General features: G+C 57.9%; 1 protein-coding gene across 5 annotated transcripts in view; it reads left to right on the top strand.

Moving 5' to 3' along the window:
• Positions 1–14,143, top strand: part of LOC132385419 (cell adhesion molecule 4-like) — a 212,063-nt gene that overhangs the window by 46,978 nt on the left and 150,942 nt on the right. For all 5 annotated transcript variants that reach the window (XM_059957469.1, XM_059957467.1, XM_059957468.1 and 2 more), the window contains one exon: positions 12,189–12,361. In XM_059957469.1, coding sequence (XP_059813452.1) covers positions 12,189–12,361 — 173 coding nt within the window. The remainder of the gene's footprint in view (positions 1–12,188; positions 12,362–14,143) is intronic.

Raw genomic sequence — 14,143 nt, 5'->3', positions numbered from 1 at the left:
CGGAGACTGGGAGGGTGCAGGGGCCAGAGAGGATCTCGGAGACAGGGAGGGTGCAGGGGCCTGAGAGGATCTCGGACACAGGGAGGGTGCAGGGGCCAGAGAGGATCTCGGACACAGGGAGGGTGCAGGGGCCAGAGAGGATCTCGGACACAGGGAGGGTGCAGGGGCCAGAGAGGATCTCGGACACAGGGAGGGTGCAGGGGCCAGAGAGGATCTCGGACACAGGGAGGGTGCAGGGACCAGAGAAGATCTCAGACACAGGGAGGGTGCAGGGGCCAGAGAGGATCTCGGACACAGGGAGTGTGCAGGGGCCAGAGAGGATCTCGGACACAGGGAGGGTGCAGGGGCCAGAGAAGATCTCGGACACAGGGAGGGTGCAGGGGCCAGAGAGGATCTCGGAGACAGGGAGGCTGCAAGGGCCAGAGAGGATCTCGGACACAGGGAGGGTGCAGGGGCCAGAGAGGATCTCGGTCACACGGAGGGTGCAGGGGCCAGAGAGGATCTCGGACACAGGGAGGGTGCAGGGGCCAGAGAGGATCTCGGACACAGGGAGGGTGCAGGGGCCAGAGAGGAACTCGGACACAGGGAGGCTGCAGGGGCCAGAGAGGGTCTCGGACACAGGGAGGGTGCAGGGGCCAGAGAGGATCTCGGAGACTGGGAGGGTGCAGGGGGCAGAGAGGATCTCGGAGACTGGGAGGGTGCAGGGGCCAGAGAGGATCTCGGAGACTGGGAGGGTGCAGGGGCCAGAGAGGATCTCGGACACAGGGAGGGTGCAGGGGCCAGAGAGGATATCGGACACAGGGAGGGTGCAGGGGCCAGAGAAGATCTCGGAGACTGGGAGGGTGCAGGGGCCAGAGAGGATCTCGGAGACTGGGAGGGTGCAGGGGCCAGAGAGGATCTCGGACACAGGGAGGGTGCAGGTGCCAGAGAGGATCTCGGACACAGGGAGGGTGCAGGTGCCAGAGAGGATCTCGGACACAGGGAGGGTGCAGGGGCCAGAGAGGGTCTCGGACACAGGGAGGGTGCAGGGGCCAGAGAGGATCTCGGAGACTGGGAGGGTGCAGGGGCCAGAGAGGATCTCGGTCACAGGGAGGGTGCAGGGGCCAGAGAGGATCTCGGACACAGGGAGAGTGCAGGGGCCAGAGAGGATCTCGGAGACTGGGAGGGTGCAGGGGCCAGAGAGGGTCTCAGACACAGGGAGGGTGCAGGGGCCAGAGAGGATCTCGGAGACTGGGAGGGTGCAGGGGCCAGAGAGGATCTCGGACACAGGGAGGGTGCAGGGGCCAGAGAGGATCTCGGAGACTGGGAGGGTGCAGGAGCCAGAGAGGATCTCGGAGACTGGGAGGGTGCAGGGGCCAGAGAGGATCTCGGACACAGGGAGGGTGCAGGGACCAGAGAGGATCTCGGAGACTGGGAGGGTGCAGGGGCCAGAGAGGATCTCGGAGACTGGGAGGGTGCATGGGCCAGAGAGGATCTCGGGCACAGGGAGGGTGCAGGGGCCAGAGAGGATCTCGGACACAGGGAGGGTGCAGGGACCAGAGAGGATCTCGGAGACTGGGAGGGTGCAGGGGCCAGAGAGGATCTCGGAGACTGGGAGGGTGCAGGGGCCAGAGAGGATCTCGGAGACTGGGAGGGTGCAGGGGCCAGAGAGGATCTCGGAGACTGGGAGGGTGTAGGGGCCAGAGAGGATCTCGGAGACTGGGAGGGTGCAGGGGCCAGAGAGGATCTCGGAGACTGGGAGGGTGCAGGGGCCAGAGGGGATCTCGGACACAGGGAGGGTGCAGGGGCCAGAGAGGATCTCAGAGACTGGGAGGGTGCAGGGGCCAGAGAGGATCTCGGACACAGGGAGGGTGCAGGGGCCGGAGAGGATCTCGGACACAGGGAGGGTGCAGGGGCCAGAGAGGATCTCGGACACAGGGAGGCTGCAGGGGCCAGAGAGGGTCTCGGACACAGGGTGGGTGCAGGGGCCAGAGAGGATCTCGGAGACTGGGAGGGTGCAGGGGCCAGAGAGGGTCTCGGTCACAGGGAGGGTGCAGGGGCCAGAGAGGATCTCGGAGACTGGGAGGGTGCAGGGGCCAGAGAGGATCTCGGACACAGGGAGGGTGCAGGGGCCAGAGAGGATCTCGGAGACTGGGAGGGTGCAGGGGCCAGAGAGGATCTCGGAGACTGGGAGGGTGCAGGGGCCAGAGAGGATCTCGGACACAGGGAGGGTGCAGGGACCAGAGAGGATCTCGGAGACTTGGAGGGTGCAGGGGCCAGAGAGGATCTCGGAGACTGGGAGGGTGCAGGGGCCAGAGAGGATCTCGGGCACAGGGAGGGTGCAGGGGCCAGAGAGGATCTCGGACACAGGGAGGGTGCAGGGACCAGAGAGGATCTCGGAGACTGGGAGGGTGCAGGGGCCAGAGAGGATCTCGGACACAGGGAGGGTGCAGGGACCAGAGAGGATCTCGGAGACTGGGAGGGTGCAGGGGCCAGAGAGGATCTTGGAGACTGGGAGGGTGCAGGGGCCACAGAGGATCTCGGAGACTGGGAAGGTGCAGGGGCCAGAGAGGATCTCGGAGACTGGGAGGGTGCAGGGGCCAGAGAGGATCTCGGAGACTGGGAGGGTGCAGGGGCCAGAGAGGATCTCGGAGACTGGGAGGGTGCAGGGACCACAGAGGATCTCGGAGACTGGTAGGGTGCAGGGGCCAGAGAGGGTCTCGGACACAGGGAGGGTGCAGGGGCCAGAGAAGATCTCGGACACAGGGAGGGTGCAGGGGCCAGGGAGGATCTCGGACACAGGGAGGGTGCAGGGGCCAGAGAGGATCTCGGACACAGGGAGGGTGCAGGGGCCAGAGAGGATCTCGGAGACTGGGAGGGTGCAGGGGCCAGAGAGGATCTCGGAGACTGGGAGGGTGCAGGGGCCAGAGAGGATCTCGGACACAGGGAGGGTGCAGGGGCCAGAGAGGATCTCGGAGACTGGGAGGGTGCAGGGGCCAGAGAGGATCTCGGAGACTGGGAGGGTGCAGGGGCCAGAGAGGATCTCGGAGACTGGGAGGGTGCAGGGGCCAGAGAGGATCTCGGAGACTGGGAGGGTGCAGGGGCCAGAGAGGATCTCGGAGACTGGGAGGGTGCAGGGGCCAGAGAGGATCTCGGAGACTGGGAGGGTGCAGGGGCCAGAGAGGATCTCGGAGACTGGGAGGGTGCAGGGGCCAGAGAGGGTCTCGGACACAGGGAGGCTGCAGGGGCCAGAGAGGGTCTCGGACACAGGGTGGGTGCAGGGGCCAGAGAGGATCTCGGAGACTGGGAGGGTGCAGGGGCTAGAGAGGATCTCGGACACAGGGAGGGTGCAGGGGCCAGAGAGGATCTCGGAGACTGGGAGGGTGCAGGGGCCAGGGAGGATCTCGGAGACTGGGAGGGTGCAGGGGCCAGAGAGGGTCTCGGTCACAGGGAGGGTGCAGGGGCCAGAGAGGATCTCGGAGACTGGGAGGATGCAGGGGCCAGAGAGGATCTCGGAGACTGGGAGGGTGCAGGGGCCAGAGAGGATCTCGGACACAGGGAGGGTGCAGGGGCCAGAGAGGATCTCGGACACAGGGAGGGTGCAGGGGCCAGAGAGGATCTCGGTCACAGGGAGGGTGCAGGGGCCAGAGAGGGTCTCGGAGACGGGGAGGGTGCAGGGGCCAGAGAGGGTCTCGGAGACGGGAGGGTGCAGGGGCCAGAGAGGGTCTCGGAGACTGGGAGGGTGCAGGGGCCAGAGAGGATCTCGGACACAGGGAGGGTGCAGGGGCCGGAGAGGATCTCGGAGACTGGGAGGGTCCAGGGGCCAGAGAGGATCTCGGACACAGGGAGGGTGCAGGGGCCGGAGAGGATCTCGGAGACTGGGAGGGTGCAGGGGCCAGAGAGGATCTCGGACACAGGGTGCAGGGGCCGGAGAGGATCTCGGAGACTGGGAGGGTCCAGGGGCCAGAGAGGATCTCGGACACAGGGAGGGTGCAGGGGCCAGAGAGGATCTCGGAGACTGGGAGGGTGCAGGGGCCAGAGAGGATCTCGGAGACTGGGAGGGTGCAGGGGCCAGAGAGGATCTCGGAGACTGGGAGGGTCCAGGGGCCAGAGAGGATCTCGGACACAGGGAGGGTGCAGGGGCCAGAGAGGATCTCGGAGACTGGGAGGGTGCAGGGGCCAGAAAGGATCTCGGAGACTGGGAGGGTGCAGGGGCCAGAGAGGATCTCGGAGACTGGGAGGGTACAGGGGCCTGAGAGGATCGGAGACTGGGAGGGTACAGGGGCCAGAGAGGATCTCGGAGACTGGGAGGGTGCAGGGGCCAGAGAGGATCTCGGTCACAGGGAGGGTGCAGGGGCCAGAGAGGGTCTCGGAGACTGGGAGGGTCCAGGGGCTAGAGTGGGTCTCGGACACAGGGAGGCTGCAGGGGCCAGAGAGGGTCTCGGAGACTGGGAGGGTGCAGGGGCTCTACTGGAACACACAATGTTTAACGATGTGTCAGGTTTTGTCTGCTCGAGTGGCAGTCAGCTCTTGAATACCAATAACTGGAACAAAAATGACTCACAAATTGGCTGCACATTTCGGTGGAAGTATTAAACATTCCGGAAAGTGCCAGCTGTTTAGAATAATGGTTTAATATTCATTGAAAGCAATCAGTTCCAGCACAAGCCTGATTCTGTCAATCTGTGCTGTGTAGCCAGAGTGAATGGGAGGTTATCGCAAGGCAAGAGGATTTCCTCAACAGAATCAAAGCCTTCATTTCCCGGGATTAATCACATTCCTTTTAATTTCAAATTGCAACAAAGCCTCCAAATTCAAACCTCAAACACCAATTCAGCACAGCCATACAGCACAACGTTCCCTCCTCACAGCCCTTCTCACACCACTCCCTCCTCACCACCCCCACAGGACTCCCTCCTCACTGCCCCCTCCCACAGCATTCTCTCCTCACCCCCAGCATTATCTCCTCACCCCCCTCCCACAGCGTTCTCTCCTCACCTCCTCCCAGTGTTCCCTCCCACAGCATTCCCTCCTTACCCACTCCCACAGCACTCTCTCCTCACCCCCTCCCACAGTGTTCTCTCCTCACCTCCTCCAAAAGTGTTCACACCTCACACCCTCCCACAGTGATCCCATTTCAACCTACCCCACAGCTCTCCCTCCTCACCCCCCTACAGTGCTCGCTCCTCACCCCCCCACACCTCCCCACCTCCCTCCCACATCACACCACTCTCTGTGATTGCTCTGTGAAATTGAAAACTGCAGGTTTAACTCTCTCAGACTCGTTTAACAAGAGACCCGTTGAAAATAATGAGGTTATTAAAACCTGCACGTGAGGTAATTATATTGCTTCATATCCTTGGGGATCTCCAGAAATTTATAACAAAATTGCAGCAATTTATTCAGTAAAGTTAGGTATTCAGCCTTTTCCTTTCGAAAGTTTGTCAATGTTGGGTGCAGAGAATTCCCAGCTCAGGGCAGACATGGTTAAGGATGCAAGGGGCCAGTCAGAGGAGAAGAGGGGTTGACAGGGATGGGGAGGGAGGAAGGTAATGCCCAAGTTCGGGGTACCAGGCAATGGCGGAGCTCTCCGAGGGTGGATAAATCTCCTGGACCTGATGGAACGCACTCTTGGGTTCTAAAGGAAGTAGCTGGAGAGATTGCAGTGGCATTAACGATGATCTTTCGAGAATCTGGAAAATTGCAAATGTCACTCTGCTATTTAAGAAGGGTGGAGGCAGCAGAAAGGAAACTGTTAGCCTGACTTCAGTGGTTGGGAAGTTGTTGGAATCGATTGTTAGGGATGAGATTACAGTGTACCTGAAGGCACAGGACAAGATAGGCCAAAGCCAGCATGGTTTCCTGAAAGGAAAGTCCTGCCTGACTAACCTACTGCAATCCTTTGAGGAAATTACATGTACGTTAGACAAAGGAGATGCAGTAGATGTGGTGTACTTGGATTTTCAGACAGCCTTTGACAGCGTGTTACATATATCAATGATTTGGACTATGGTATTAATGGATTTGTGGCTAATTTTGCCAAAGATAGGTGGAGGAGCGGGTAGTGTTGAGGAAACAGAGAGCCTGCAGAGAGACTTAGATAGTTTAGGGGAATGGGCAATGAAGTGGCAAATGAAATACAATGTTGGAAAGTGTGTGGTCATGCACTTTGGTGGAAGAAATAAACGGGCAGACTATTATTTCGGTGGGGAGAGAATTCAAAATGCAGAGATGCAAAGGGACTTGGGAATCCTTGTGCAGGATACCCTAAAGGTTAACCTCCAGCTTGAGTCAGTGGTGAAGAAGGCGAATGCAACGTTGGCATTCATTTCTGGAGTTATAGAGCAGGGATGTGATGCTAAGGCTCTGTAAGCCACTCGCGAGACCACACCGAGTATTGTGTGCAGTTTGGGGCTCGTTATTTTAGAAAGGAGCTGACATTGGGGAGGGTTCAGAGAAGATTCCTGAGAATGATTCCAGGAATGAAAGTGTTACCATATGAGGAATGTCAGGCATCTCTTGGGCTGATTTCCCCGGAGTTCAGGAGAATGAGGGGGATCTCATAGAAACATTCCCCATGTTAAAAGGTTGAACAGAGATGGAAAGACTTCAGGACTGAAGGACATCCATTTAGAACAGAGATGCAGAGAAATTGCTTCTGTCAGAGGGTGGTAAATCTGTGGAATTTGTTGCCACGAGTGGCTGTGGAGGCCAAGTCATTGGGTGTATTTAAGACAGAGATAGATTGGTTCTTGATTAGCCAGGGCATCGAGGGGTATGGGGAGAAGGCAGGGGAGTGGGGATGACTGAAAGAATTGAATCAGGGGTCACAATGACGATGAGGGATGTAGGGGTCATGGGAACGGGGAGGGGTGTAGGGGTCACAGTGACGATGAGGGGTGTAGGGGTCATGGGAACGGGGAGGGTGTAGGGGTCACAGTGACGAGGGGTGTAGGGGTCATGGGAACGGGGAGGGTATAGGGGTCACAGTGACGAGGGGTGTAGGGGTCACGGGAACGGGGAGGGGTGTAGGGGTCACGGGAACAGGGAGGGGTGTAGGGGTCACGGGAACGGGGAGGGGTGTAGGGGTCACAGTGACGATGAGGGGTGTAGGGGTCACAGTGACGATGAGGGGTGTAGGGGTCACAATGACGATGAGGGGTGTAGGGGTCACAGTGACGATGAGGGGTGTAGGGGTCACAGTGACGATGAGGGGTGTAGGGGTCACAGTGACGATGAGGGGTGTAGGGGTCACGGGAACGGGGAGGGGTGTAGGGGTCAGGGGAACGGGGAGGGGTGTAGGGGTCAGGGGAACGGGGAGGGGTGTAGGGGTCATGGGAACGGGGAGGGTGTAGGGGTCACAGTGACAATGAGGGGTGTAGGGGTCACGGGAACGGGGAGGGTGTAGGGGTCACAGTGACGAGGGGTGTAGGGGTCACAGTGACGATGAGGGGTGTAGGGGTCACGGGAACGGGGAGGGGTGTAGGGGTCAGGGGAATGGGGAGGGGTGTAGGGGTCATGGGAACGGGGAGGGTGTAGGGGTCACAGTGATGATGAGGGGTGTAGGGGTCACAGTGACGATGAGGGGTGTAGGGGTCACAGTGTCAAGGAGGGGTGTAGGGGTCACGGGAACGGGGAGGGGTGTAAGGGTCACAGTGACGATGAGGGGTGTAGGGGTCACAGGAACGGGGAGGGTGTAGGGGTCACAGTGACGATGAGGGGTGTAGGGGTCACAGTGACGATGAGGGGTGTAGGGGTCACAGTGACGATGAGGGGTGTAGGGGTCACGGGAACGGGGAGGGTGTAGGGGTCACAGTGTCAATGAGGGGTGTAGGGGTCATGGGAACGGGGAGGGTGTAGGGGTCACAGTGACGATGAGGGGTGTAGGGGTCACGGGAACGGGGAGGGTGTAGGGGTCACAGTGTCAATGAGGGGTGTAGGGGTCACGGGAACGGGGAGGGGTGTAGGGGTCACAATGACGATGAGGGGTGTAGGGGTCACAGTGACGATGAGGGGTGTAGGGGTCACAGTGACGATGGGGGGTGTAGGGGTCACAGTGACGATGAGGGGTGTAGGGGTCACGGGAACGGGGAGGGTGTAGGGGTCACAGTGGCGATGAGGGGTGTAGGGGTCATGGGAACGGGGAGGGTGTAGGGGTCACGGGAACGGGGAGGGGTGTAGGGTTCACGGGAACGGGGAGGGGTGTAGGGGTCACAATGACGATGAGGGGTGTAGGGGTCACAGTGACGATGAGGGGTGTAGGGGTCACAGTGACGAGGGGTGTAGGGGTCACGGGAACGGGGAGGGGTGTAGGGGTCACGGGAACGGGGAGGGGTGTAGGGGTCACAGTGACGATGAGGGGTGTAGGGGTCACAGTGACGATGAGGGGTGTAGGGGTCATGGGAACGGGGAGGGTGTAGGGGTCAGTGACGAGGGGTGTAGGGGTCACGGGAACGGGGAGGGGTGTAGGGGTCACAGTGACGATGAGGGGTGTAGGGGTCACAGTGACGAGGGGTGTAGGGGTCACAGTGACGATGAGGGGTGTAGGGGTCACAGTGACGAGGGGTGTAGGGGTCACGGGAACGGGGAGGGGTGTAAGGGTCACAGTGACGATGAGGGGTGTAGGGGTCACAGTGACGATGAGGGGTGTAGGGGTCACAGTGTCAATGAGGGGTGTAGGGGTCACGGGAACGGGGAGGGGTGTAGGGGTCACGGGAACGGGGAGGGGTGTAGGGGTCACGGGAACGGGGAGGGGTGTAGGGGTCACAGTGACGATGAGGGGTGTAGGGGTCACAGTGACGATGAGGGGTGTAGGGGTCACAGTGACGATGAGGGGTGTAGGGGTCACTGTGACCGGGAGCAGTATGTTTATGATCTGGCTGGATCTCCCCCAAGGGATTTGGACATCTCTCCAGAAATCTATTTCACTCCACGTTAGCTATCATGTCGTCTCTGCAGATGATCTGTCATTTTATACACACACCCCTACTGATCTTGTCAAGAGTTGACCAATTTCTGTTATTTCTGGTTTAATACAGACCAATTCACAGACTAATAGGGTTGCATAGGAATTTAAATCCTGAATAATCTTTCGCAATTTACTGAAAACTCCATCTGGTCTCAAGCATTGCCGTATGTTTATTCTTCATTCATTGGCATCGTACCCAAATTACAACACTTGCATCATTTCCTCCGCTTGTTATCAGATCAGTGAGCATTTATCACCCCTCTCTCCACCCCAGGAGTACGTGGGAACGAGCTGTCATGGTCCGTGTGGGATACGGGCTGTCATCAGGACAAGGTCTCGATGCTGAGACTTGGCATCGGTGAAGGGATGGCTGATAGATTTCTGAGTGGAGACAGGGGAACCGACGAGTGGTGGTATCCCCCAACTGCCCTCATCCTTCTGGGAGAGGTGGGGCATTGGGGGAGAGCTGTTGGAATAGTCCAGTCAAGTAACAGTGGGGCATTAGATGGTGCACACTGCAGCCAGTGGTGAGGAAAGGGGTGTGGTGTGCAATCGAGCAGGCTGCTCTATCCCAGAGTTTGAAATTGCCGGGGAAATGGGAAGGGACCCTTCACCCTCCTGACCTGTAGACAGAGGGCCAGGTAATGTGGCGGATGTGGAGTGCGTGGATTAACCCCACCCAGGAAAGTGGGAAGGGTCCCTTCACACTCTTGACCTGTAGACAGAGGACCAGGTAATGTGGCGGATGTGGAGTGCGTGGATTAACCCCGCCCAGGAAAGCGGGGACTGTCTCTTCACACTCTTGACCTGTAGACAGAGGGCCAGGTAATGTGGCGGATGTGGAGTGCGTGGATTAACCCCGCCCAGGAAAGCGGGGAGTGTCCCTTCACACTCTTGACCTGTAGACAGAGGACCAGGTAATGTGGCGGAAGTGGAGTGCGTGGATTAACCCCGCGCAGGAAAACGGGGAGTGTCCCTTCACACCCCTGACCTGTAGACAGAGGGCCAGGTAATGTGGCGGATGTGGAGTGCGTGGATTAACCCCGCCCAGGAAAGCGGGGAGTGTCCCTTCACACTCTTGACCTGTAGACAGAGGACCAGGTAATGTGGCGGAAGTGGAGTGCGTGGATTAACCCCGCGCAGGAAAACGGGGAGTGTCCCTTCACACCCCTGACCTGTAGACAGAGGGCCAGGTAATGTGGCGGATGTGGAGTGCGTGGATTAACCCCGCCCAGGAAAACGGGGAGTGTCCCTTCACCCTCCTGACCTGTAGCAGAGGCCAGGTAATGTGGCGGATGTGGAGTGCGTGGATTAACCCCACCCAGGAAAGTGGGAAGGGTCCCTTCACACTCTTGACCTGTAGACAGAGGGCCAGGTAATGTGGCGGAAGTGGAGTGCGTGGTTTAACCCCGCGCAGGAAAGCGGGGAGTGTCCCTTCACACCCCTGACCTGTAGACAGAGGGCCAGGTAATGTGGCGGATGTGGAGAACGTGGATTTTAGGAGTTTAACTTAAGGTTGAGCCGCCTTGTTCTCTATAACTAATTCAATTATGGTCACTGGTCCCAATGTGTACTGATTGGGGATGAACAGCCATGATCACAGAGAATGGCGGTGCTGGCTCGAAGGGCCAAATGGCCTACTCCTGCACCTATTGTTTATAATGTGTTACATCGTTTCCCAAAAGGAAGTGGAGTTTTGCCCTCTCACTGATAGAAGCAGCTACACACCAACTGAGAAATTAGTCATTGTTTAAGTCCCAGCACCCTGCTCCAATGTGATTGTAATGAAGGCATGTGTCCAGTGGGGGACGATGATGACTCCTTCACAGAGCTGGCTGAATTCCGAGTCTCTCACAATTCCCACAGCACCTTTCGAGAAGCTAGTCAAAGTCAAGGGAAGGGAACTGATGGCTTCGTTGGGAGAGGGCCAGTAGGAGCCCTGTGGGTTGAATGTCCTCTCTGTTCCATGAGAATTTGTACAGACTCTTTCGAGGTCATGAGGGCTTTAGTGAAAGGGGGTATTCAGATCTATAGGAATGACCTCAGGGACGGAGAGAGAGCAGAAAAGGCTGGTTTGCTTTCGGAGGAGGTGAGGTAGTGATTGGGGTGGCAGAGTACGGTAGCATAACAGTACCAGTGACCTGGGTTAATTAGTCATTATGAATTGTCCCATGATTAGGCCAGGATTAAATGGGGGGGGGGGGTCGCCTGTTCCGTGCCGTGTCTCCAATTAAATAAAATAAACTGGTTTCTTATTGTCACGTGCACCAAGGTAGAGTGAGAAGCCTTTGTGTGACATCTAGACAGACCATTCCATACATCGGGGGGAAACAGAGCGAACGTGCAAAGCAGGTGCAAGGGCAGCAACAAGCTGATTGGAATTGGAACTGGCACTGGTTTGTTACCGTCTCACGTACCGAGACCCCGTGAAGAGCTGGTCTGGTGTACTGTTCGTAGACACAGCGTGTAGAACGATGCTGTACCCCGCGTGGTATTCTGCACCGACCAGCTCCTCCACGCTGATCCTGCAAGGTCACGCAGAACAAAGTGTCACAGCCACAGAGCAAGTGCAGGGCAGGTTGACAGGCTCATAACAAGTTAGACTGTGTGTGAGGTGCAAAATCCCATCTTACCCAAATCACAATCAGGTTTATTGACACCGGCAAGTGTGGTGAAATTTGTTAACTTTGCAGCAGCAGTTCAATACAATACATAATATAGAAGAAAAAAACAAAATAAATGAAATAAAAATAATAATAATAATAAATCAATCAAGAAGACCATTCCAAATGCAAGGCAGAAACTGCCCTTCAGCCTGGTAGGCTTTTGTATCTTCTGCCTGGTGAAAGGGGGCAGAAGACAGAATGCCCCTGGTGGGTGGGGTCTTTGATTATGCTGGCTGCTTTACTGAGGCAGTGGGAGTGTGGACAGGGTCTGTGGAGGGGAGGCTGGTTTCTGTGGTGTCGGTAACTCTCTGCACAGCCATGATGCCTCTGGGCAGGATGCTCTATCTAGTGGCCCGGTACAAACACCTCACGGGACTCCTGGTGAAATGGAGACGTGAGATTTCTTGTCCGTGACAGGACCAAGGGGGTGTTGGAGGGGTGGAACGAGGGGGAGGGAGGAATGTTCTGAGAATCCCGGGGTTGGGGACAGACTGGCGGGAGGGAGAGATGACCGGGTGGGCTGTGGCATCGTTTTGTCCGGCCGCTGACAGGACCCTACCCTCTGATCCTGTTAGGCCCCCGCAGGTGAGCTGGAGCCGGCTGAACAGTAGCCTGCCGGACCGAGCGGAGGCACAGGGAAACACGCTGACCATCCGGCGCCTCAACTCCGCTGACAACGGCACCTACGTGTGTGAGGTCCACACCGAAATGGGCAGTTCCACTGACCAGTACACACTAGTGGTCTACGGTGAGTGAGCGGGGCCGGGGGGTTATACGAGAGCGACCGGGTCTGGGGGTGGGTCCTAACTCTCCACCCTATCTCTCCCCCTCAAGTTGTCAAAAACATCCGTCAGGACTCCTCCCCCGCTCCAGAGTGAAGAGAGTCAGCCTCTGCCATCCCTGCTTGGCGCTGGTAGGGAATGTCCTCTGCCCTGTAGTATGGTGACCAGAACTGACCAGTCTTGTATAAAACTCCGCTGGAGCCCCCACAGCTAACGACGAGCGGCTCCCTCTCCAGGTTAGCTATCTGTCCAGCGTTTTTCAAGAGAATGGGCAGGTGCTGGAGTCCGAAGGGGTAAACGCTGTCCAGGAGGAATGGGGGTGGGGGGTAGAACACTAACTGTCAATGTTTTAGGCCGAAACCCTGCATCAGATCTTTGGAAATGGACCAAGGTCCTTCCGATCCTCAACAGTGCCCAGACCCCTATAATCCCACTCTGATCTCCAGTTTGGCGAAGATGATTTCATTTCCTGAGCAGCGAGTGCACACTCCAGTCTCCTTCCTGGATGAATGACGGTCTGTCCCACGACAGTTTCACAGCGTGAGAGTTGGTGACCTTGAGACACCAAACATTCCACAGCAAGTATGCAGGGCGGAGTTTCTCCCAAATGGAATCTTCACTCTACCTCTGACCCCAGGGGAGTGTGATGGGACGGTGTGGAGGGAGATTCACTCTGTGTCTGACCCCGGGAGTGTGTGATGGGACTGTGTGGAGGGAGATTCACTCTGTGTCTGACCCCGGGAGTGTGTGATGGGATGGTGTGGAGGGAGATTCACTCTGTGTCTGACCCCGGGAGTGTGTGATGGGACAGTGTGGAGGGAGGTACATTCTGTGACTGACCCTGGGAGTGTGTGATGGGATACTGTAGATGGAGATTCTCTCTGTGTCTGACCCCGGGAGTGTGTGATGGGACGGTGTGGAGGGAGATTCACTCTGTGTCTGACCCCGGGAGTGTGTGATGGGACGGAGTGGAGGGAGATTCACTCTGTCTGACTCCGGGAGTCTGTGATGGGACGGTGTGGAGGGGGATTCACTCTGTGTCTGACCCCGGAAGTGTGTGATGGGACGGTGTGGAGGGAGATTCACTCTGTGTCTGACCCAGGGAGAGTGTGATGGGACGGTGTGGAGGGAGATTCACTCTGTGTCTGACCCCGGGAGTGTGTGATGGGACAGTGTGGAGGGAGGTACATTCTGTGACTGACCCTGGGAGTGTGTGATGGGATACTGTAGATGGAGATTCTCTCTGTGTCTGACCCCGGGAGTGTGTGATGGGACGGTGTGGAGGGAGATTCACTCTGTGTCTGACCCCGGGAGTGTGTGATGGGATGGTGTGGAGGGAGAGTCACTGTGTCTGACCCTGGGAGTGTGTGATGGGACGGTGTGGAGGGAGATTCACTCTGTGTCTGACCCTGGGAGTGTGTGATGGGACAGTGTGGAGGGAGAGTCACTCTGTGTCTGACCCAGGGAGAGTGTGATGGGACGGTGTGGAGGGAGATTCACTCTGTGTCTGACCCCGGGAGTGTGTGATGGGACGGTGTGGAGGGAGATTCACTCTGTCTGACTCCGGGAGTCTGTGATGGGACGGTGTGGAGGGGGATTCACTCTGTGTCTGACCCCGGAAGTGTGTGATGGGACGGTGTGGAGGGAGATTCACTCTGTGTCTGACCCAGGGAGAGTGTGATGGGACGGTGTGGAGAGAGATTCACTCTGTGTCTGACCCTGGGAGTGTGTGATGGGACGGTGTGGAG

This window comes from Hypanus sabinus, assembly GCF_030144855.1.
Source record: "Hypanus sabinus isolate sHypSab1 chromosome 1 unlocalized genomic scaffold, sHypSab1.hap1 SUPER_1_unloc_8, whole genome shotgun sequence".
Classification (NCBI taxonomy): domain Eukaryota; kingdom Metazoa; phylum Chordata; class Chondrichthyes; order Myliobatiformes; family Dasyatidae; genus Hypanus; species Hypanus sabinus.
The sequence above is the reverse complement of the archived record's forward strand: the minus strand, read 5'-3'. Positions and strand labels throughout refer to the sequence as shown.